The sequence below is a fragment of the Fonsecaea pedrosoi genome (genome assembly GCF_000835455.1).
Source record: "Fonsecaea pedrosoi CBS 271.37 unplaced genomic scaffold supercont1.4, whole genome shotgun sequence".
NCBI lineage: Eukaryota > Fungi > Ascomycota > Eurotiomycetes > Chaetothyriales > Herpotrichiellaceae > Fonsecaea > Fonsecaea pedrosoi.
Genome location: NW_013550612.1, coordinates 2,881,466 through 2,905,340, shown reverse-complemented (window position 1 = coordinate 2,905,340; position 23,875 = coordinate 2,881,466). Strand labels below are relative to the sequence as shown.

At 51.7% G+C, this 23,875-nt stretch overlaps 9 protein-coding genes across 9 annotated transcripts; 1 reads left to right on the top strand and 8 right to left on the bottom strand.

Moving 5' to 3' along the window:
* Positions 1-36: 36 nt before the first annotated feature.
* Z517_06855 (uncharacterized protein) lies at positions 37-1,636 on the bottom strand (the record flags this gene model as incomplete). Its single annotated transcript, XM_013428594.1, has 2 exons — positions 37-1,194; positions 1,271-1,636. 2 exons carry the CDS (start codon positions 1,634-1,636, stop codon positions 37-39), a joined length of 1,524 nt encoding a protein of 507 aa, XP_013284048.1.
* Positions 1,637-2,659: 1,023 nt separating this feature from the next.
* Z517_06854 (uncharacterized protein) lies at positions 2,660-3,889 on the bottom strand (the record flags this gene model as incomplete). Its single annotated transcript, XM_013428593.1, has 2 exons — positions 2,660-3,476; positions 3,534-3,889. The coding sequence occupies 2 exons, from the start codon at positions 3,887-3,889 to the stop codon at positions 2,660-2,662; spliced, it is 1,173 nt and encodes a 390-aa protein (XP_013284047.1).
* Positions 3,890-4,666: 777 nt separating this feature from the next.
* On the top strand, positions 4,667-5,968 carry Z517_06853 (uncharacterized protein; the record flags this gene model as incomplete). The annotated part of the gene is made up of 1 exon (XM_013428592.1): positions 4,667-5,968. The coding sequence occupies one exon, from the start codon at positions 4,667-4,669 to the stop codon at positions 5,966-5,968; it is 1,302 nt and encodes a 433-aa protein (XP_013284046.1).
* Positions 5,969-7,218: 1,250 nt separating this feature from the next.
* On the bottom strand, positions 7,219-8,354 carry Z517_06852 (uncharacterized protein; the record flags this gene model as incomplete). The annotated part of the gene is made up of 2 exons (XM_013428591.1): positions 7,219-8,151; positions 8,301-8,354. 2 exons carry the CDS (start codon positions 8,352-8,354, stop codon positions 7,219-7,221), a joined length of 987 nt encoding a protein of 328 aa, XP_013284045.1.
* A 186-nt stretch (positions 8,355-8,540) lies between these two features.
* Positions 8,541-10,610, bottom strand: Z517_06851 (uncharacterized protein; the record flags this gene model as incomplete). The annotated part of the gene is made up of 1 exon (XM_013428590.1): positions 8,541-10,610. The coding sequence occupies one exon, from the start codon at positions 10,608-10,610 to the stop codon at positions 8,541-8,543; it is 2,070 nt and encodes a 689-aa protein (XP_013284044.1).
* Positions 10,611-10,661: 51 nt separating this feature from the next.
* Z517_06850 (uncharacterized protein) lies at positions 10,662-15,208 on the bottom strand (the record flags this gene model as incomplete). The annotated part of the gene is made up of 10 exons (XM_013428589.1): positions 10,662-11,156; positions 11,215-11,750; positions 11,825-13,026; positions 13,073-13,330; positions 13,382-13,487; positions 13,539-14,111; positions 14,161-14,544; positions 14,594-14,786; positions 14,829-14,888; positions 14,942-15,208. 10 exons carry the CDS (start codon positions 15,206-15,208, stop codon positions 10,662-10,664), a joined length of 4,074 nt encoding a protein of 1,357 aa, XP_013284043.1.
* Positions 15,209-15,689: 481 nt separating this feature from the next.
* Z517_06849 (uncharacterized protein) lies at positions 15,690-17,681 on the bottom strand (the record flags this gene model as incomplete). Its single annotated transcript, XM_013428588.1, has 3 exons — positions 15,690-16,770; positions 16,827-17,218; positions 17,277-17,681. The coding sequence occupies 3 exons, from the start codon at positions 17,679-17,681 to the stop codon at positions 15,690-15,692; spliced, it is 1,878 nt and encodes a 625-aa protein (XP_013284042.1).
* A 944-nt stretch (positions 17,682-18,625) lies between these two features.
* Positions 18,626-21,709, bottom strand: Z517_06848 (uncharacterized protein; the record flags this gene model as incomplete). Its single annotated transcript, XM_013428587.1, has 2 exons — positions 18,626-21,595; positions 21,641-21,709. 2 exons carry the CDS (start codon positions 21,707-21,709, stop codon positions 18,626-18,628), a joined length of 3,039 nt encoding a protein of 1,012 aa, XP_013284041.1.
* Positions 21,710-22,141: 432 nt separating this feature from the next.
* On the bottom strand, positions 22,142-23,632 carry Z517_06847 (uncharacterized protein; the record flags this gene model as incomplete). Its single annotated transcript, XM_013428586.1, has 1 exon — positions 22,142-23,632. The coding sequence occupies one exon, from the start codon at positions 23,630-23,632 to the stop codon at positions 22,142-22,144; it is 1,491 nt and encodes a 496-aa protein (XP_013284040.1).
* Between the last annotated feature and the right edge of the window lie 243 nt (positions 23,633-23,875).

Here is a 23,875-nt window from a genome sequence, read left to right as displayed (position 1 = left end):
CAAAGTCACTCCCGTTTGCATTACACAACGGCAAATTTAAAGTCCCACCATTCCCGCCGCTGCCAGTCCCAGTCCCAACAGAGCCGCGGTCGGAATGGCCGCATTGACCGCATTATTTGCTGCCGCCGATGACGATGACGACGAAGACCCTCCTGTTGTGGTAGCTGTCGACGATGCCGCCTCCAAGCTGAATGTCGGCGTTCCTGGAACCAGGGTGGAGCTTTGGATACTGGCAGTCGGGATATCTGTTTCCGAGACCACTTCGGTGAGTTGAGTTCCTGTTGCAGTTGCGGTGACTGTCGCACTCGGGATGGTTGTTCCTGTGGGGAAAACCACAATACTACTCGTGCTGTCCTCGTTCTCAACGGCTTGCGCAAGCGCTGCCATCTGGTTGTCGATATCAAAAACCGCATACGCACTCCTCAAGAAGCTGTCCCCAAAGATACTGGCCCCAGCACCTTCGGCTGTAGACCCAAAAGCTAGCACACAGCCTCCTGACGGATCGTCAAATTCTGACGATGTGTATACTTGACCGCCCACCACCTGCGAAACAGGAACTTGTATTGTGATGCCGTCTTCGCCGCCAAACGAGTAATCGATGGTACCATTGGCCGACGAAAGACTGCATGGGACTAGGTAGGCCTCTCCAGAAGGATCGACAACCGCCCCCAATCCGAGAGCCAAGGGGGCAAGGACGTCGTTGGTCAAAAGGGTGTTGGTGGTACCCGAATCTAGCAAGGCAGCCTGCGCATACCCTTCAGGCGATAACTGAGTGGTTTGACCCGTCGAATCTGTGAAAGAGACACTTGTCAGGGTGACGAAATATTCCGAAACACTCCCATCTGGACCGGGTTGGAGTGGAAGGGCAACAAGGTCTCCCGAATATTTTGTTGTGTCGATTCCCCCAAAAATAACTGCGCCTTTGGTTGCTTCCAGGTCATTCAAGTACAAGCTAAAGGCTTTGCGGTCAATGATCCCGGTCGACTTGAGGTTGTCCAAGACTGAGGGATAGACGCCATTCGGGCTGTCGTTGGATGCCTCAATGGTGTCGAATCCGATCCCCATTACTCCATGTTGGTCGAACAACGCAGTTGCCACTCCGAGCTGTTGGTCTTCAATGGACGGAGATCCACCGACTGTGATCGTGTCTGAACTCCAGTCGCCAGCATCGGTGTCTCCAACTTGCACATATGTCTGTGGGGAATTTATGCGTCAGTTTGACAGCCCTTCCACTCGCAAATCTTCCATTACACTGGGTATGCGAGCTTACTATGTTAAATCCGCCTTCCTCAATAACATTGTAAGTGCTTGATTTACTTGGATCAAATGCGCCCAAGTCGCACTTGCCCTGCTGGCATAGTTTTGCTGACGATGCGGGAATCCAAAGATCTGAAGAGCCGGTGTCAAGGGTAACGCTTAAATCCTGTGGGGGCGTGCCAACAGTGATGTTCACCAGGTATTCGGCTTTATTGGTGTTCTGTGTCACGAGTGCATCGACACTTCCACCCGAGTCTTGTCTGCGTATTAATCTGCCCTCAGGGGGGGCCCTTCTTTGCAGGCCGAGCTTGAGATAGCCTGGTGAGGCGGCACACGAGGTTGCGAGAGCCGCAATGGCCGTGCCGGCAAGGAGATACATGGAGGATAGTCTGACGTTTGGTCGATGTTACAGCCAAGGCTAAGGCAGTTGGTCGTAGGTCGAGGCGAGGTGGACAGGAAGAAACGAACGGTGACCGTGTTATGTACACATGAACGAGGGAGATGAAGGGCAGATTCCGTTGGTAGACTCTGTTACACAGCCCCGAAGGAGTGGCAGGAACTGGTGTATGGTGCAATACTGGGTGAGAGGGCCAGCTCACCAAGAGAAAATCTTCTGGGAGGCAAACGAGGGTTGGAAGGAGTGCGAGTGGTTCGTTGTTGATTTGGCTTGATCACTTTTCTCCTCGTCCCCTATAAGGCCAGGAGTGAGCCGCAGTCTGGGAGCGGCTGAACTGCACAAGTGGCAGCCCCAAACGCACCACGTCATCGCCGTAGCTTCCCAGCTGAGTGACTTTGTGATTGCAGGATGCCGTCCGGTCGGCCTGGCCAGCAAGGAAACAGAAGGTGATTGAAGATCGATCTTCCCAAGGCTCGCTTGTGCCCCGCCCGGGTCAGCTGAAGAATGGTTCCCGATAGCACTAAATCCTCCTAAACTCAAAGATTCATTTCGGCCCCAAGCAGGCCTAACAGAGAGCGGATGGGCAGGTAGTAACTCAAGCCTAGCAGAGGCCAAGCAGGCTTGGTAGTAGGCTTGGTTGGTTACTAAAAGGCTTCAGGCTCGCCTAAACCCGACTGAGAAGGAACATCCAATGTTTAAAAGACGGCCGCTCTTTCCGCCCCCAAAAATAGGTGCCACCGCGTAAAAGTCTTCTGTCCACTGGTGGTTGGCCCGCTCCTATTGCCACCATGGACCATCATCAGATCTTCTCAAATCCTTCTCCTTCTCTTGTACTAGTAGGCACTTTCCACAGATTCACGTATCCCACCACTGTTCTCCAAAAAGCATGGAATACCTTCCGAAAAAGCCAACGCCCGCAGAAAAGGACCAAAAATATCTGTGAGAGTCAGGAACCGTCCACGGTACCACGGTGCCATTGTCTTTCTTGTGCATTCGTCTTCTCCTTCAGATCCCCTTGTCTTTCTTTTCCCCAGCATTAGATCTCCCCAATATTAATTCATCACGAGTCCAGACGGCAACAGCAGCAGCGCCACACGGACCAAGCAAGCCCGCAGTTACAATGGTCTTGATGAGACTGAAAAACGCCTGCCCAACGGTAGTCTTCCCGTTTCTACCTGCATCTCGTACGGTCAAACCCCACAGAAGCGAGGCTGAGATCCCGACAATGATGTCCCACTGAAGGAACCACAGCGCACCGTCTGCGAGCACCTTGACCTGTGGCTGTCCAAAGGGCACAACAGGAACAAAGATCCTAGCAGGTTGAAGCTGCGGCAGATAGGTGGAACTGAAGAGAACGGGAAAGAGGTAAGCCAGGCTAGACAAGCTCAGCGCCGCCAGATGGGAACCCGCCGATGACATGATTGCGAATGCATACGCAAGTCGGAGGTACCTGGCACTCTTTGATCGCTTATCTTTCTCGGTCAGAATGGAGGCCCGTTGGTCAATGTTCAGGGCCAGAGAGGTAAGGATCAATTGTGTCAGACCAATCCAAATCGACCAACCCTGCTGAATCCCCGTCCACATTTGCTTCGTCTCAAATGACACTATCGTTGGCGCTGGAAGGCACATCAACAGGGACGGAAGCCCGAATCCGACGAGGATGCTGATGGGTGCAATGGCGATTTTGATTGGCACGTCAACGTAAAGTTGATAGTCCTTGGGTTTGGACACGGTGGGCGACGTCCATAGGTGCAGAGCAAACCACAACGGTGCGACGCAAGCATAGCCTACAATGGCAACCCCCAGGCCAAGCAGCGTTGTTCTGTCAATGGTCAGATGGAGTCACGAAACCCATTCCGCAATCTAGCTTCACACTTACGCGGTGAGCAGGAAACTGCCTCGATTGCCATTTCGGAGTCCCTCCACCATGATTAAGACCCATGCGGCAAGAACTTGACCGCCTAGGTAGAGGAAAGACAGCGACACATCTGCGCGGTTGCCGTCAATGGCAGTGTAGAAGAAGCTGACCAAGACCGTCAGTTGTTTGTCGATCGGGCCAATGCCAGTGTAGGTCTGCTTCATGGGAGCTGAGGTTGGGCCGGGAATAACGGCGCCCGGCTCTGATTGCTGGCTTAAGATCTTGAGGAGGCCATTCTGATATGGAAACCCCCAGAGCGTCCAAAAGCCGGCCAGGGACAATAGAATCAGCAGGGCTTTTGAGACTGTAAGCGCCATATTTGTAGTCAGGAGTGGTCCTTGTAGAGACTAGCTGGGTTGTGTGAAGAATGGTGGGAGAGCAACGGCTACTCGAGCAGCAAGAGCGATGAAAGACAAGAGAGACGAGATGAAAGTTGGCTGATGATGGTGACAATAAGAAGAAGTGATGGCAGCCTGGGTGATATGAGAGTATGAGAGTATGACTGAGGAGGTGGTTTGGCAGAACTTGGGGGATTTCAGCTCGTCGCGTCTCAGCCTCAAGGCCCCTTAACTAAGAATCAGCTTCCAATTGGTAGACAATCCTGGCGCGCCTGGGCACCTTGTGGTAAGATGATGCCCTGCTGGTGCTGCTGCCTTCTCCTGACGTGATGCATGACTTGCACTGCCGAAATCAAGCTGACCGGTGTTGAAGTTCTTTTGGTGTATACGAGTCCCACGAGAGTCTTTTCCCTGTCTTGTCTGTCGGTTGCCTGGCCGCAGGGCGTCCTCGTACATAGTCCATGCACCACGTCACGTGCTGGTACGAAGCAGGTACAAGTACGGGGTACTCGGTACTAGAGTTGCCGGGAGCTGCCGAAGCTAGGCGCGCGATAGCTCACATTAGACTTAGTTGGAGTATCATTACCTAAGCAAACCATCACCAAGCAAGTTTTGGTCATTTGAAAATAATTTGATCAAATTCCTTCCTCTGCTAGATACTCAATCACAGCTCAAATATTGCAGACATCAATCATGTTTGCTATGGGTACTACTAACGTATGAGCTCCTTGACGCACTTATACCACGCTTATGACAATGTCGAAGCGAAAACGCGACAGTGACGATTCTGGAGAGCCAGGAAAAGAGCCACAATACCTCGGGTTAAAGGTGTCAGGCCTGAGGGCCAGAGTCACTCGGAGCGTCAAGATCCTTCAAGATGCTCTAAAGCTGGCACGAGGCTTTGAGAGACAGAAACTAGGCCGCCGCCAGAAGAATGCAAGCGACGACCCCCAGACGTTACTGCGACTGCGAGAAGAGGTCGTCGTCCTCAAACAGCTGGAGCTCGAGCAAACGGCCAAGAATCAACTTCTGAAGCACTTGGTCAAGACGAAACGAATCAGGGAGCATCCGGTATTTATCAAAGCTTATGGCGAAGATCCTCCACTGGAACACGTCAAGTCAAGCGCCGAGGCGAATGTAATTGGGAGATTGTTCAATTCGAACCCTGTCAAACAGGTGTTACCTGGGATCATGGAAACAGTGTACACCGCACTTGAAATTCCCCAGGACCCGAAAGTCGCTTCAAAAGGGTCCAAAGAAGTGCACCGGAAAGTGACTGGTACGAGGGAGAAGTCATTGGAGGAGGACGAGTTCAACGGCTTTTCCACCGACAGGTCTAAAAGTCCGGACGAACTCGAGGATGATCACATATTTGAACTCGCAAAGGGTCACTTGGCGTCTTCTGAAGACGAGGATGAGTTTGAGTCCGATGGAGAAGTCGCTGTAGACTCAGAGCCGCCGCAACAAGGCGTCAAGCAAATGTCTAATACCAGAAGAGATGTTGGGGACGACGATATCTCTATATCCCCATCCCCAAGCGATTCATCCGAGGGTGAAAGTGGACCCTCTCGAATGCCACCCTCGACTGGACCGACCACCAAAACTGCATTTTTACCGTCCCTCAGCGTGGCAGGCTACTATTCTGGATCAGAATCTGAAGATGACGCGAACGGTTATCGAGGCCCCGCGCAGCCCAAACCTCGGAAAAATCGACGTGGGCAGCGTGCCCGACAACAAATCGCGGAGCTCAAGTTCGGTAAAAAGGCCAAACACCTCGAGAAGCAGAGGGACAAGGAGGGGAAAAATGCAGGATGGGATCCGAAGAGAGGTGCTGTGGATCGCAGCGACCGCCCTCGAGGCAGATTTCACGACAGAAAACTCAGCCAGAAGCCGACCGGGGGTCATGCGACGGCCCGCCCAGGTCACCCACCAAAGCCCAAGGCAAACTCGCGTGATGATCAAGGCTCTCTTCATCCCTCTTGGGAAGCGGCGAAGAGGCGAAAGATGCAGGATCAAAGCCATGCCACCTTCCAGGGCAAGCGGATAACCTTTGATTGAGCCATCCGCTCCGAGGATGGGATTTGTGTGCAATGTCGACCCCTTCTTCAGGCTACCGCCAGACGAATGACCTGGAATGTCAACCACGCATAGTTCCCCTTATCACAGAAGAGGGCGCTTTCTTGCACGTCAACAGCGTCTGTCAGGCTTCATCGTTGACAAGAGTAATGGGTGACAGAGAGCCATCGTGTAACCTCTGCTGGCCATTGTGCGAGAATACCCCTTCGATCGAATCCCAGCCTCCAAGCAGACAAGTGAAACCGACGAAGACAAAATGCGGAGTGACAATCGTGCAAGTCTCGCGGTCGAGGGTTGCATGTTGCCAGTCAGCCATTGCTCTGTTCATTGCCTACGTTGCGCAAGGTAATCTTGGAGAGGAAGCCATCACGCAGTCCGGAGCACGTGGCAGAGTATGAGGAGTCTTGATGACGGCGTTCGTGCTACGCACACGAGGATAACGGGGCCTTTTCCGAACTGGTTCATGCATGTCATGTCATGTGCAAGGACAAAGTTGACCGGTTAGATACATACCAATCGCAATGCAATTCAATCCAGCCAGGAGAGCGTGTGATTGCCGCATGCACAACCTTAAGGATCTAATGTAGGTATGTATGTGTGTATCTATGTACTATAAAAGGGATGCACGATGGATCTTCTTCATCCATACAAATAAATATACTAGGGAACGTCACGGCGTCACAGCGTCAAGAGGGAGAGAGACATCGAGGACCACCATGAATGTCCTCCACAATAGGTAGGAAGATAGAGTATCGTACAAGACAGCTAGATACGCTATACCATATCAAAATCACAAGGAGGCAGATGGGGTACAAGGCCAAGGACATGTGCCGGTTCAAGTACAAAATACAAAATACAGCAAATCCACCATAGAACATCACATAACCTCACATTGTTAAAACATCCTGCTGAGCCCTACCTAGCTCGCTATAAGTACATACTGTCTAGCCTGGGTAGCACGGAGAAGAAGGCTGGAAGGGCCAGATGGTCGCCATGCGTGCACAGTCCTCTCTGAGTCAGTGGTGGGAGTGAACAGTAGGGATACGTTATGTTGCTTCGACGAGGACACCATCTATCAGATCAGATTTGCTGCTCGTCAGCCAGCCATCAGGTGTACCTCGCATGCTGCGGCCTGACAGCGAGAGTCATCCTGTAACCAATCAATCTTCTCTCCTGACGGATCGGGCAAATAAATGTGCATCCCGCAACCCCTTCGCACAATCTGATCGTCATCATTGCCACGCCAACCCAATCTTCCGGGCAACCTTCTCGGCAATGCGCTCATAGTACCCGGAATTGACCTTGACGCCACTGGCCTCTTCGGCGACGATGGTAGGCATGCCGCGGTCGGCGTCGGCGCAGATCCTCGCGTCGAGGGGGACATCGCCGAGAAAATCGACGCCGAGGTCCGCCGCCTTAGCCTCTGCGCCGCTCGGGCCGCTGCCACTGCTACTGCCACTGTGCTGCGAGTTCGGACCGTGACTGTGGGCAAAGATCCTGGTCTCCTGGTGACAGTGCGGGCAGACAAAGACGCTCATGTTCTGCACCATGCCCAGCACGTCAATGTTCATCTTGCGGAACATGGCGACGCCCTTGACGGCGTCCTTGAGCGCAATGTCCTGCGGCGTCGACACGATCACCGCGCCCGACAGCTCCACTTGCTGTCCGATTGTCAACTGCACGTCGCCCGTGCCCGGTGGGAGGTCGAGGACCAGCACGTCGAGGGGTGCCGGAGACGACCAGTCAACTTCGTGCAGGAGCTGTTGCAGGGCCTTCATCACCATCAGCCCGCGCCACGCCACGGGCGCCGACTCGCTCGGCAGCAGGTATCCCATGGACATGCTTTGGAGCCCGTGGCTCGTCAGAGGCACCAGCATGTTTTGCCCGGTGAGTTTGGGTTCACCGGCGTCGGACAGGCCGAGTAGCGTCGGCACGGAGGGCCCGAAGATGTCCGTGTCCAAAATCCCCGTCCGCAGACCGTGTCGGGAGAATGAGAGGGCGAGGTTCACGGCCAGCGTGGACTTGCCGACGCCGCCTTTGGCAGAGGACACGGCGATGGCGTGCTTGACATTGCGGAGCGGGCGCTTTTGAGGGAGGCCCCGTTGGGCGCGTGGGAGGGTTGGCGGTGGTCCTTTGCCGCCTGGTGCAGGGGAGCGGGGAAGACCCTAGAGATGAAGACGGGCAGAAGATCAGTATGGCTTCAGCATTTCTGTCGCACGGAGAGCGAGAGTGGGTGATGTTGCTCCCTGCAATGGGCTCTTGGCAACGAACAATCGACTTTTGCGGGGAAAGGTCTGAGTGTGAGCCGACATACTAAGGGGTTCTCATGGCTGAAAACTCTCGCACATGTGCTGAAGCACTTGCGCATAGTCTTTGGTAGGTGTGCTCTTTAAGATCATGGAAGACAACGACCATCAAAGATGATGCAGAAGGTGATTATGAGATGCAATGTAAACTCTCGGGCACTTGGAGAAGTTTTGAAGATGCGGAGAAATTTCCAACTCGGACAGATCCGGCATATCGGATCATCTTTGTTCCGCGTATACAATAAATTCTACGACACCGACGACACCAATCCACGCAGTTGATGAAGCTGTTTCTTTCCAACTTGACCCCTTTGCAAAGTCGACCTGTCCACGACCAGATTGGCCAGGCTGAGTTTCTGCGTCTGTATCTTCATGATGCTCTGCTCGCACGTGTCCTTAACCACGAAGCGGTACACCGATACCTGCTGGGTCTGGCCTAATCTGACGACTCTGGCTATCGCTTGCGCCTCGACCGTCGGATTCCACTGAGGTTCCAGAAGGAAGACGTGGCTCGCTGCCGTGAGACCCGCGCCTACACCTGCGCAGGATATGGGCATCAAGATCACTCGAATGGAAGGGTCGTACATAAACATATCTAGCACCCGTAGTCGCCGTGCCAAGTTCGATGTGCTTTCATAACGAACACATGAGATTCCGTTTTGCGACAGTACGTCCTCTACTGCGCACAGGCTTTGCGTCCAGCAAGAGAAAACGACGGATTTCTCCCTTGTTGGTACGTGGGTGATCTGACTCAACAGAGCCATGATCTTGGTCGACCGCTTCATGACCGACTGTCCGGCCTGGCTTGCCGGCTCGGATGACATTACATGTTCAGTATAAATTGACAAGTCTAAGGATACGGGCTTTTCGTATTCAAGACAATTTTTGCAGAGCTGAGGCGGAATGTGTTCGGTGTAGGCGTTCGTGCCACTGCCCAAGTCATAACTGTCCTGCCTCGGGTTCAAGTTTTGGCTTCCACATTGTACACAGACCAGATCCAGGCTAAAAGCCCACGGTACTGGAGCCTCTTCTGTAAAATCTGCCGATGAAGCTCTCGTACTTCTGCCGCCGCTGATCAATGACTGAACGGACTCGTTGTCAGAATCATCAGGATCTGTGACCCTGAAAGATGCCCTGAAAGACGAAGACTCATCGACATTTTTCTCCGAGGGAAGATCGCGCAAAAGTGTCGTCTCTCCGGATTCCGCCTCCTCTTTGGGGATTGTTGGCGAAGCTGTCTCGAATACGCAGCTTGAATCCCGCTCAGCTTCTTGACGACTTGGACGAATACCATGGTTGCAGATGAATCTCAGGACGTTGAGGTTTTGGAGGGAGTTCAAATACACCGAATTGAAGGGTTGTTGGTCTGTGTCGAGGGCACTGTCCAAGTCGCTGATACCCTGTGTCGCAGCTTTCTGATATTCCTCACGTTCCTGAGCGTTGAATGAAACCTCAATGACGTATTCCTTTGGTTCCTGTAGGTGTACTTGCGTCCATGAACGGCGCAGCATGATTGCCTTCACAATGTACCGAAGACGAGCCGTAGCTATGTCATCCAATTTCGACTTCCACGGCCCAAGGATCTCTTCTTCAAAGACCTTGTAATCGCCAAAGGGGTCAAGTCTCAGGAACCGGAAAAGGCTGAATAGGTCGGTCAATCTGTTCTGTATGGGCGTCCCTGTAATGCACCACCGGCGCTGCGACGTCAACGAATAGACACTGTTTGCACTTTTTGTGTTCCGGTTGCGAATGAAGTGTGCTTCATCCAAGACCACACGGTACCAGGACGTTTCGAACAGAACGTTGGGGCGGGAAGCAACGCCCTCTTCACTGCTGTTCCTCTTCCAGTCCGTGCTGACGGTGTTGTAGGTGGTCAAAACAATATCATAGTCTCCGATGTTGACAGCCTTGTGTCGTTCAGGGCCATGTAAAATCTGATAGCGAACATGTTCTGGACGGCAATGCATCCTTATCTGACCTTGCCACGCTTGCAACAACAGACTAGAGGGGACGACAATCAATGTGCTCTTGACGACATTTTTCCCGTGCTGATTGGACTCGTCATTGCGGGACGGGTTTGCGACAATTAGCGAAAGCATGCTGAGGGTTTTTCCCATACCCATTCCATCCGCGAGTATGCCTCCATGAAGCGATGTTGGTCTCGATGCCTGAGTTACGCCAGATACAGTGTTTTTGTATCTCGTGGTTCCAAACGCATCGATGTGGGTTTTCCAGAAGTCGTTCCTGGTTTTCGAGGCATTCCACCCTCTTTCACGCTCAATCGTGAAGGTCAATGCTTTTTTCTGATGTGGGGCCATTGCAGTCGCAATTCCGTCTGGCTGAGCGGTTTCTTCGAACTCCGAACTGCTCTAGAAGTTCGAAAGAGGGTTTTTGTCAAGTTCTGTTTCGTCTTGCGGTTCACCCGGGAAGAGCTCAGACGTGAACTGAAGGTTGTCCTCGCCGAAACCAAGGACGTGAGGGTTCAAATACTGCACATCTTGATTACAATGCGTTGGATGTTGTAGGAAGAACCCGGCAGCGGACAGGTAGTCTCCAACTGATTCGCAGAGTGCTGGAGGCCCATAGATGATGATGTTGGCGATGATATCCTTTTGGTGCCTTGGGGTTTTCTTTGGAGTGGATGTCTTCTCTGATGAACCATCCTTTCCATTATCATTCCTGACAGAGATCTGGAGGCTGACTCCGTGATACTCCACCAGAGAAGCGCAAACATTAGCGACTTGCTCTTCGAAGCTTGCCCACTGATCGCCCTCTGGAGTCTGGTAAAGTCTGTCCGGCGGAACGAAAACCAAGTCTGATACTGAGAGAGGTGAACCAGATAGAACCAGAACCTTGCCAGAAATCTATTGACACGAGTGTCAGCCACCCATACACAAGCTAGGAGAGAAGGGGGACACTCACCATGCCATAGCAGTAGCTGGTAAACGAAAGAATCTTTTGCGGTCCTTTTAGGTCATGTAGTGCTGATCGTCCTTCTTTCTGTACACGGCCTATATTGAGAGTCTCTGAGGACTTTATGACTTCAACACTAGAGCTCAATGGAGGACTGGCCTCAAGGACTGATGGGGCTTTTAATATGGTGCCTGTGGTAGCATCAGAGTGACGCAGCAAGGACTTGGTACTTTCTGCAAGTGGCAAAGCAGACGTCTTGTTGGAGACTTTCTCGTGAAGAAATGGCGAGTCGAAAAGATCGTTCATCTGCATCAACTCGAGAGAGTAGTCACAGAGGCCATCAGCGACAGCTTCAACCTCTTCTGCTCGTGGACTGTTAGAATCGCCTCCGGCATTCGCACGTTCGTCCGCTAATTCATCGTCGTCATGTAACCACTGATAATCCTCTGCGATGTGGCGCGCATCGTCTAACGCACTCTGGATTCTGCTGCTTTCAATAGCGGCTAATCGATTCTTCTCAGTCTGAAACAGAGACCCTAGCAATCCTACCATAAAGTCAGCTCCTGTCATCCAAACTGCTTAACCAACGCCGCATAGTCAAAAGTCACTAGTCACTCACGAGAGGATAATATGCTTCCAATTCCGGCCAGCAGCGTTGCTGTAGTGGTTCGCAGCTCCGTTGATTTGCATAATAGTTTATCCAGGTATCCCTCGTCGACTTGATAAGCATTTCCCCAGAGCTGAAGTGTATTCAAAGCCCGCATCAATTTTCCTTCCAGCAGGTGAGGAGGAGCTTGGGATTCCCGTAGGATGGTTACCATCGACTTGAGTAGTCTGACACAGCTTCGAAAGATCCGAGCCAGTGTGCCGACCTCAGATTCACGTAGCAACTCATGTGTAGGATCTCTCGTCCTGAGCTCGCCAGCCTTGCCTTTAGTGGTGGATAGAGGCAGCAAACTTCCGTGTCTCGGTCGTTTGCCTTTCGCGTGAGATGTCTGTGATGGTGCATCTTTGTCGCCGTGGTAGTTCTCCACATGCCTTCGTAAATCAATCCAAGAAGCAAATTTAAGGACACGGAAATCGCATGCAGGCTCAGTACAGCCGAAAAATCCTCGGTGGAATAGCTCGTGCTCTTCACGCTCCGGAGCGCTCGTGAAACCAACAGCGCCCGCATCGCACTCACAGTAGCGACATAGATACGGAGTAGGGCTGTAACGTGTCTTGAAACTGTCCAGATCCGTGACTGCGATACCTAATCTGGAGGGATCAAAGGAGGAACCAGCTTCGTATAGTTCCTCGAAGGCGTTCTGGAAGTTGGTGAACGCGATGTCGAGGATGCTTGAGCTCCGCTGACTACCTGGGTGTGGGACCGGATCGAATCCACGTGGAAGGAATAACGTTTGGTTAGCAAGTGGACGTAGAATCGGTCTAAGAATATCCTCGAGATTTGATCCCCGGGTATTGAGTCTGTCCTTTAGGGCCTCGACGTTGTCAAGGAATGCCTTGTCCAGCCGAGATTGGTTCATGGCCTTCAGCATATCAAACACCATGTGACATATTGTTTTCCTAACATCAGCGAGATCCTTCGAAGCTGCCGACGTGTGACTCCGGAACGACTCTCTTAGGTGATAAATCCAGTACTCATACGCGTAGAAAACAAAATCGTAATCTCCTTTCACGATCTGCTTCTGAGATTCTGGTGATATTTCGCTTTTGGTGAATGGATGACAAGTTGTCAAACATCGTATGCAAGCTTGTGTAATATTGATGTGTGCTTGCTGGAGCTGTATACAGGAACCGTTCAACTCGGTCAACAGGTAGCTGTGATCATGTCAGCTTCAATCATTCTCTACAGATATCCCCATACTCTTTGGCAGACCCATGCACCAGTCTGATAGTCTGATGATTCCCTTTCTCAACAAAGGGTTTGCACATGTCGATGATGTCGTGCAGGAGGTTTGTCTCGCTGTTGAGTGGCAACTGGCCATCCTGCAATAGCATCGCATCACAAACCTCCCAGACTTTTAGAGGTCGATATGCAACAACCAGCAACCCAAGAACATGATTGATGTGTCGCTTTTGTTGCTCATCGCAGTCCTGAAGTCGATGGAGAATAACGGTATATCTGGATTGTAAAAGTCAGTTACCCTAGAACAAGGATGCACAAACAACCTACAATTCCGAAAGCCCAGGCGGCAGTTTGGCCCACGCAGCGTGCAAACCCTTTACAGTATGCTGGCTGAGCAATTGGGCAACAGCAAGCTTCGCCCACAGAAACACTCCTTGATAGAAATCAGCCCACTGGTCTGAATGCCACCAGGGGACATACTCACCGTCAGCTTGCGCGACCACCATCTGCTCCATCTCCTCTACCACATCTGCACAGTCCAAGTCATGCAAGGGAGCAAGGGTTTTCTTTACAAAAATGGCAATATCTTCCGATATCGACTTTGTCTCGTCGGACAAAGAGATTCCGGGGAATTTCCCCAACTTTGAGTAGATTTCCACCGTCGATCTTGAACAAACGAGAACTTTAACCAGAGCACGGTCTGGACTGCTGCTTTCCTTCAATGACCAGAGACCAGCCAGTTTTGCCAGGATAGAGGCGTGACTCTCCGGTTCACACTGATCAAGCCCGTCGATGATCAGGAACGCAGACCCAGTAGCTCGTAGCAGCTCCGAGAGCAGAGTCATCATGCTCTGAGATGATGAAGTAAGTCTATCGTGAAGATATGGAACGAGGGCCCGATTCTTGGTGAGGAGTTGTGCAATCAAACATTGCAATATCTGGCTGTCTGCACTGAATCCAGGACGCGGGGATTCATCAGGGCAGAGAAAGTAGAGGAGGGTACTATTGGCTGGCCAGGGACCGTTCTCTATCAGAAAGGCGGCAATGGTCGTCTTCCCTATTGACATGAAATTAGCCAGTTGGGGGCCTAAAGCAATTTGACATACCTGAGCCCGGTTTTCCGTGCAGCAAAAGAAGGGGTCGATTGTCTTCGGGATCCAGCCATGATCGCAAATTAGGATTTTCCAAAATCCATTCACACGTCCCTTGCTGGCGGGCAATTGAACGGTTTTGCAGTACTGATTCTTGATCCTCATCCAGCCGTGTTCCATTCAGCCAAGTGAGAACATTTCGTAGTTGCAAGGTGTCCCTTTCAGTTTCCAACCGGGTCATCCGATCAAGAACCTCCTGACGAAAAGTTTCGTCTGCCAGGACGGCAATGCTGTCTACTCCTGCAGCAAGGACGTCTCTGCTCTTGCCAAGCCTCTCAAGGATCCCATTGAAACGAAGTGCGAAATTCTTCCAGGTGGCATCGAATAGTACTTTCCAGGCTGATATACTGTCAGAAGGACCAAGTGAAGAGACCTTTAGCCAACTCACAGTTTTGACGCAGCAGTCGATAAGCGCAATAATGAAACTCCAGTATATCACCATAGACGTGAGCGATCATTGACTGTGTACCTTCATCCTGGAGAAGCAGAGGGGTCAGACGGTCGAAGAGGGGAAGGTGTTCTGCGATTTGTTGGTACGCATAGATGAGTTGATCCAAGGCAGAGGCATAGCCGTCTGCAATCTAGATTGCCGGAAGATGCTTGTGTCAGTCTTAACAACTCACCTCACAGTTCGTGGATTCGTTTAGTATGAGACTCACATGCAAGGATAAACCGATTGGTGCCTTGAGGATGTTAGAAGTTTCTCCATATGATATCAGATAAAGGTATGAAGTACCCATAGAAAGTTGAGGCATGCAGGTTCTGGGCAAAGGGGTTGGAGAACTGCAGCGAATGCTGGCAACGCTATAAACAATCCAGCTAGTCGTGCGATGTTTCGAAGGGATTTTCTGTCTGCCTGCGCACGCTGGATGGTCAAGGCAGCTTCCTGCACATCGGCGAGCGTAGTCTTCTCGAATAAACGTGCATCACTGGGAGACAATAGTGATTCAAAGCTCCTGGCAGCCTCACCGATGATGCGGTGAGGCTTGGAAAGATCGACCATGAAGAGATGGGGACGGACCTTCCGTGATATAGAGAATGAGCGATGGCCGCAGAAAGACTGCAGTACCAAAGAGGAGTATCGAGAGTCTAGAAGACTACCAAAGACCCAACGAGCAGTTAAGTGGCTTCAAATCAAGAACAGTGTAGTTGTTAATCAGGCAGCAAGCCAAGAACTCGTTTTGTCGCGTAGGTCCTCGTATTCAGTAAGGCTGAATTTCAGCGTTCTCTGCGTGTCAGCCTCATTCAGCCTTGGACTCTAGTTGATCACCTTGCCTTGCCCCAAAGGTTGAACATCATTCTGCGCTTTCGATGTAGTATCGAGTTTTGGGTGTACGTACGCAAATGCTCATTGTGCGGCATCCGACTTTGGGGGCTCCTTTATACTAGATACTGGACCCATCGTCCTGACGCCAACCTTTCAAACACCTTGCTATGTAGTCGCACACTATCATTTGGATCCACAGACTCCAGATATTCACCTGTTAGATGCTCATTGCCTTCATCATTGACTCCAGGGTTGGGATCACGTGTGCTGCAACAGCTCCTTTCAGATTCTCATCTTCCAGATTGGTGCCGGAACCAAACTCGCAACGAAGGCATTTCCGAACAATATCCTTGAACTTGGGACCCAAAACTGAGGCCTGGTCAGACAGGGATATCTTCCGAGCCAAGTGTATGTCATCGAGATTTTGCCCTTGACCAAGCTCCCCAAGAGGCTTCCAGCAAACAATCTGAAGTAGGGCTACCCCCAGATTAAAGAGTGTGAGGTTGTCTACACCGCGATCGAAGACAAGGTGCGGCGTTGGGGGAAAAGACAGCTGAGACTGTGTCTGAACACCTTCCATTGCTGATGAAAGCGATGGTGGTTGAGCACTGCATTCTGTCAACTGCGACGTCAAGTGGAGAGTGTTGAACTGAATGTCTGAGAGTTTCGTCCGGTGATCAAAGAATGCAAAGTCGTTAATCTGCCAGCCTTCTCGAAGCCAAGGAGTCTGATGGAAACATAACACAGCCTTTGTCAAGTTGAGGGCAAGTTGAACTTTGTAGCGGGGATCTAAGGTCGTATTATCAGTCAGACGAAAAACCTCGTTCAAGGTCAGGAATCGTCGAGACGGAGCGGCCGTAGTTTGAGATATCAGTGCTTCCTCGGGCTTAGGGGAGTAGAATAGGTGTCTAAATTGATCTGAGCTCTCCAGATAGCCTAAACACTGGCTTGACTTGTCGTCGGGCCCAAGGCCAGGGCTGTCGGTCAGATGGCGGCACACATTGTCCGACTGGCAAAGGTCAACGAATATGGTATCTGCCCCTGTGGCAGGGCCGGAAATGGATGAGGGTGCGCAGGAGCCGAGAAGGTTCGATGGGCCACTTGCATCATGTCGACTTGGGTGGTGGTCACCTGCGGATACCTTCGCTGCATGATAGCGGACCCTTGCATGAGGGGAATCCCTCTCGGTATCACTCTCTTCTGAAGACCGCGCTCTTTTTTGGCTTGCTATGGCAGATCCAGCTTCGGTGGTCGATGATTGGATGTATAACCACGTGGGATGTTCTTCAGCAGGATAGCTATCAAATGTCACATTAGCTAGGGTCAAAAGTAATAGGAGCCACGGAGCGCGCACTTTCCAGTGTCCTGTGCGCCATGCTTGCCGTAAGAAATCGCCAGATCCAATCGCACTCCTCTATTGACCTGTACACCAACGCATAACTTTGCGTAATGATGAGTGTGGCCAAGGCCATTGCAACACCATGCTTCGTTCAGCGCCTCGTGCAGTTTCCCTGCGGCGCGCTGCACGATATTGTATTCGGTAACTGATGATCTGATGGCATCCTTTGATTTGGTAGGTCTTTGGCGCTGCTCATGGAAGGACCAGTCGATCGAGTCTTCAATGAGACTTTTGAGTTCCTCGTTGCGACTTCGCAACCGGTCCAAATTCCTAGAGAATCGGGACTTTTCGAAGACAATGGTGAAGCCTTGACGAAGACGATGGAATGCCTTTTGTAGAGATTCACCCTTGAGATGTCCTGTGTTAGCAATAGTCCCGCAGGGGAATGATAGATGAGGACAGTACCACGACTCTCTTAGACTTTATGACGTCGAGGCACTGAAGGTCATTGTCGAAATCATTGAGGATGGTTTGGATTTCTGCCACGATGTCCTGCAGCAGGTCGACTGTTACGCGACCGAGCGAATCGCGCACTCGTTTATTCGCAGATTCATCAAACCAGAATTTTTGTGTCGAGAGGTCGATCAGGTCTTCCAGTTCCTCATTCTGCTCCAATTTGATCCGAATCAAGCGTTCACAGTTGTAGAAGAATTTGAGCTTCTGCGTCTTCAGCTGCGTTTGGATCCAGGCGAATTCTTGACAACAGTTTCGAAAAGTGCGGACTTTATCGTGTATGTCTCGATAGGACCTGAGAACCTCGAGTATTACCGGGAGGAGACCGACAGCGCCTAGCACGACCTCCGCCGCCATCTCAATCCCTGAAAGGGTTTTTGAACTCTACACCTCTGATATTATTGAAGTCGTCCAAGTGCACATGAATCTGGATGAGGCTGAGAGCCAATAATACACGTGAGCATGTTCCCGGTCGGAATATGCCTGGATTGCATGATTTGCGGTGTCTGCCTCGCTAGTTAGGTGCCTTTGGCGTCTCAGCCCCAGGCGGTCGCACTTTGATGCGCAACTCCCAATTGGTGGCTTTGAAATGCTGCAGTAGCTGGCTGCACTTTGGGCTGCTTTGACGAGAGTAGTGTCGACATCGAGTCGCATCATCTCGGGATCCTCTGGACATCGGGCTTCGTTGAAAGAGGATTGATTAGGCTTGGCGCTGTTTAATTGCGGGCGAAGGTTTATCGTATTGGGGCGCAGAAGGGGAGAACAAATCGCAATGGGTGGGTGAGTGGCTATGCATGCCCGGCTGCTTGCTCTGTTGTGTCTGCACTACAAGGCTAGTAACGGAGTTGTCGGTGTTGTGAAGCTAACAGGTAGGTACATATCACTAGGCATGAGAAGTCAGTGAGGTGTGTGGGTGTCTGTCGGGGAAAGAGGATCGTCTGACTGAGGTGCATCTGGCACCCATCTGGGTTGGTTGCACTGAATGACTAAGCGCCAAGACGTATAGAACTTCGACTGGTGCCATTCCATTCCATGTGATCCATACCTCGTGGGTATATAGCTCTCGAAGAACGTGGGTGGGTTTGGCTGTTCAATCGGATGATCTTCTCTTCAATTTTCCTATCTTTGGTCTGATATTTCCAGATAGCAATTATGAGGAAAAATGTGCCACAAATCTCGAAACACGAATAGCTAGCTCTGCACATGGACATCGGTCCAAGACTTGATAAGCAAGGATAAACATGGCAGGCAGACAACAGTATAAGATGGTGTTGTTGTTTTTATCCAATCTTGAGGTGGCTTCAAGACAGACTCTCCATCGCCGTTTGGAACTTTGTCTCCGTCCTCTCATACATCTTGGGCCGCTCAGATATAACCCCATCAACTTGTCTTCCGACTGATCCTTCCTGCACGCTGGCTGCCTCTTCTTTGACTATTCCATTTACCTCCTTCTTTTTGTCTGCCTGATCTTCTTCGCTCTCGTGGTCTTCAACTGCCCCTGTTCCCGAATGCTCTGCATTGTCAACCATACCAACCACGCCTTCTGCCTTCACAATAGCAGTGGAGCTTGGGCTTCTGAGCGGAGCCAGACGATCCATTCCTTCGTCGCGTTGGTGGCTTTGTAACCGCTCCAGACTGCGGTGGCTTCGAGGTGTATCGTTTCCAAAAGGCCCAATGCGCGCTCTCCCTGAAATAAGGGTGCCTCGATCAACGCCGACATTTATACTCGCGGCACCTTCATTGAAGTCTTCACTCCCGGAAACGAAACTTCTTGTTTCGTTTGCTAAGGGACTTCCTGGTCTTGTGTTCGGATCTGGACTTGATGACTTTGCCCTCTCCATTTCCTGTGAGTCGAGGCTCTTTGAGATACCTGACACGGCAAATACCGCACGAGTGCTGGCATCATCGGCCGCGATCCCGCTACGGCCAGTCATTGTGCTCGCAGCATCGGACATCACAGACCCGTGTTGTCCGCCGCTGTCATCACGAAGGTGTGTTGCTGTTTTAAACTTTGGAATGAAGCCTGCAGAGAGAAGGGATGATTCAGGCGAAGCTATGTGCCCGGATGGAGCCGATTGTTGGTCTCCTGCCGTGTTGAGTAGCTCTGCAGAACTTGGGGAACCTGACGGAATCACAACTGGGGGAACATAACGACCTTCAGCTTGGCCTCTGTCCGTGACCGAGATGGTGCGTTTCCTGCCTCGGGTTTTGGATTCGCTGGCCGTCCGTTTTGCACTTAGGCTCCGCTTCATGCTATGACTTCGCCAACGTGTCGAAGATCGCTCCCGATCGACATCAGCGGGTGAGGTCCCTCCCTCGCCCTCTCGTCCTAGGAGTTTATCCTCCGATTTCTCCACCTCCGCGGCCTCTTCTTCCCTCTTCAGCACCGACTCGTCATGTTTGCTTCCCCACATACTCCACATTGCGAGCCCGTAGCTCCGTTTCTGTTTCTTGACAATCAGGTCCTTGTCCGTCCGCCGGCTCGCGAGAGCGCACGGTGGAGGGTGTTCGCCGGGCTCAAAGGCCTTGATCTTTCCACTCGATAATGCCCGAACTCGTTCTTTTTGCACTCTGCTCCTCGTTGAGGCATATTTTGTGTCCCAAATCTTTTTGGCCGCAAGCCATTCCCGTACAGGACCGGGTTTTACTACCCCCACCTGGTCTGGAGGCATTTGCAAGGCTGGTAGTTCTTGCGGTTCGGCGAGGGGATAGATCCTTCCGTGGCGGTCAATCCGTTGACGAATCATGTTGTTCTCGAAAGGTGGGATTGGATCTCCTGCTCGACCAACGCTTCCTGTTGCCTTGTTCAGGTCCGGATTTGCTTTTGCCGCGCTGCTATCCGATGATTTGACCTCGGTATTCGTTCGAGAACAATCGTCTGACCGTGAGGAAATGACCGAGATATTGTCGTCATCCATGATCTCGATCGCCCTCTTCTGAGCCTTGGCTAGCACCCACGCCCCAAACTGTGCCACCGAACGATACATGAATTTGGCCGGGCGAGTAAATGACAAGGTTGGAGCAACGTGACACAGATCTTCCCATACCTGTAATTGGACAGGTGTGGGTTTATATTTTGCGAGGATGGTACCATCTGGATCATATCTTGCCTTGTAAATAGATCCTAAGGGGAACTTGGAGGGATTTGCCATCTTGTGAGCAAGATAGATCTGTTCATCGCGCAGAATTTCCCCGCCACCAGTAAGGATTAGGATCGGAGGCAGACCGCCTAGGGAGGGTTGCAAGACAGGTGACACTAGGGGATGGGCAATGAGCTGGTTGGTTGTGTACATCTGGATCTGATCTCTTAGGACGACTCGATTTCCATCTAGCTCCATAGACAGCGGCAATTGATGCCCAGGCTCAACATCCCCATCGTCTTTGGTAGGTATTGACGCGGACGTGCTTGGCTCGTCTTCAATGTTTTTGAGAGACACATCCTTGCCTTTTGCCAATTTGCTGATAGTCGCTATCTCTTCGTCATTGGGAGGGGGCCATGAGGTTGAAGGTTTCTGCATGAAGCCGTACGGTGGTATATAGTCAAATTCTGCACTGCCGCTCAGACTGGGGAACGAATGCGTGAGGTCCACCCATGGAGAGATGAGAATCGCGCCCGCAGGTAAGGGGAGTCCTTGATCACGTAGAATGCAGAGTATCGAGACCACCATGCCTCCACCGGCCGAGTCCCCTGCCAGGATGATCTCGGAAGGGTCGTGAATGCTAAGCAGATAAAAGTACGCGGCAAGACAGTCTTGTAGTCCGCATGGAAAGGGAAACTGTGGTGCTAACCTATACCTCGGGGCAAACACACGAGCCTGGAGTTTTCGAGCATGTCTTTGAAGCTGGTACCGGTGGACGTCCACGCTGCCGAAGAAGTACGCCCCTCCATGGATGTAGAGCATGATCCTCCTGCTTTTCGTGCCTTGTCTTTTGTGTTCATTATAATGTGCGCGCATCTCCACCCACTCGGCTTTCAGATCAGCTCCCTTGGGTCTCCATTGCCACCACTGCGTCCCGCCGACTTCTTCAATCCCGATTTCGCCCAGTTGGTCCCTGAGCGTCTTCGCAGCCTTGGAGACATGGTCGCCGGTGATTGTGACGCCCTCGGTCCTTACCCAAGATGGACTGGGAACCCATTGCGCGGTAAAGGACTGTAAATCTTCCACTGTATGGTGTGAGGCATAGTGGAGAAAGGCTCGCATGAGATGGAGGCCTTCATCGTAGGAGATGTGGGCAGTTGGTCTCTGGCGTCGGGGCTTCCGGTTGGCATACTATGCTCTGTTAGGTCAGATTCTTGCAGCAGGTGGCATCCGTACATGGGATATGCATGTCTTTATGACAGTGGGAGTGACGGCAGCACCAGCGGTAAGCGTGTTGATGGGCATCCTGGAGTTGCGCAACTAACGCGTCAGGCAGGAATCATGTTGGCACAGTATAGAAAAGGGGGAGAAGTGCCATAGACAGCAGAACATAACAGACAACGACTACAGAGCCAAGAATAAAGCGATTTCCACGCAGCAGCAATCATTCATGACCGACTCCGTGCGGAGAGAGTCAATGATTGAGGCGGCTGGGGAGTTCAACGCGAGGAGGACAACCTTGAATAATGCATTGGAGTCTCAGCTCCACGTCTACGTCATATCCAAGACATTCAGCCTTGTGGCCAAGACTCAGCCTTGAAGGACCCCATGTTGCCCATTGGGAGATGAGATTACATCAAAGAATCACTTCTCGGGCTATGCAGCTTGAGCTAACCGACCTAATCCTCCAAAGATCTGACATTGTCCATCTTAGTTCCTACTCTACTTCTTGCCCACTTAGAATAAGCAGACCCCGACACCAGCAACCGAGGCCAGCAGGACGAAGGACCAGAGACTATTGGGGATCTTCACAGTCGGGCCAGCATTGCTGGCTTGGGCAGCCCCATCCTCAATTCCGTTTCCAGAACCACCATTTCCATCTCCACTTTGACCCTGACCCTCTGGCTCTGTGACTTCCCCCTCCAACTTCGCCAAGCGGATTTCATTGGCCCCAAAGTCAAACACCGTAAGCACGTTCTTGAGAAACGGTGCGCCGATGATGTTCAATGTGAGATCCCCAGCCGTGCCCCCATTGAAGTTCGAGCTCAAGATATTCGAGACGCATTGCGCCTTACCGCCGCTTGGGTCAGCGGTTTGATAGATAAGATCACGACCGTCGAGAAAGAACGTCTGATTACCAATCCCAAGGCCGAATTGGGGTGGGGTGGCGGCACAGTCGACGAGCCACAATCCTGTCGTGGCATCGAAGACAGCGGGCGGTGAGAACAGGGAGTTTACAGAGGCCACTGTCTTATCGGGAAGGTAAGAGAAGAAATTGCCGCTGTCGATGAATGCTTGGAATGAAGTGCCGTTTTCGGTTGTGGAAGAGGTCGTGATGTTGTTTGGGTGAGGAGCAGAGAGAACCGTGGTCTTATTGCCGGGGCCGTACACAATAGAAGATACGGTTATCGCCCAGTAGGCACGGACGCGCTCATTGGACGTGACTTGAATGGGGACGGAATTGTCAATCTCAACTGGGACCTTGGTAAAGTCATCGCTGTGCGGAACTGGCGGAAGGCCGCCGAGGGTCAAGTAGCCCCCGAACCCAGAGGAGGTATTCTGTGGTGTTCGTGCCAGTGCAAGGCTGAAGTATGGGTCTATTAGACCTTGTTGATGCATGGTGAACAGCAATGGGTTATATGTGAGGCGGTTGTAAAAGTAGGTCGTGTTGTCCGTGACATTAGCTGGATGACCTGATGTCAATGCTGGATATGCTAGACCCAGAAGGCCAGAGTTGACGCCGTCGCCCATAGGTGTCGAGCTATTAGCCACTCCGATGATTGACTTCTTGACTGTGATGCCAGCGAGAGTGATTTCTTCGTGGGCCAAGACCCCGGAGGCAATGCCCGCGCCATATTGAACACCAAACATCTCGTTCGGGATTTCAAAATATGTAGCAGACGGAGTGTATGTCGCACTGCCGTACAAACAGGCAGATTGTGGGAGCTCAGTCCCATCGTTCTTGTCAAAACACTGATAGCCTTTCTTCATGACATACGTGTCGCTGCTTCCGGTGTCGACAAGGAGAGGAAAGGTCTGCCCGCCGATCGTCACGTTGACATCGAAGATTGTTCCAAAGGTTGTAGACAAGAGACCCGAAGTGGCATTGCTGGGGGTCGATGTGCTTCGACGATTGAGAACAAGATGCTGGGCTGAGCTGGAAGATAGAGCGAGAGCAACGGTTTGTAACAAGCCTAGAGTAAGAAAGAGTGCGGACAGGTTTCCCATTGTGAGAAGTTGACGGAGATAGCGAAGGCTTTCAATGGATTGGAAACGGAGAGATGTCTTCCAGTTGACAGGGCCGAGCACCTACCGTAGGTCTTTTATACCTTGAGTGTTGATATGGCACCGCCATTGATCGATGCCTTTGCTTAACCACGCGCTCTCCAAGGGCTACCCACCGACAGGGTGACAAGGTCCGTAAATTCGTAAGCTAACGTCAGGGGAAACCCTGAGAAAGCGATGTTCTTC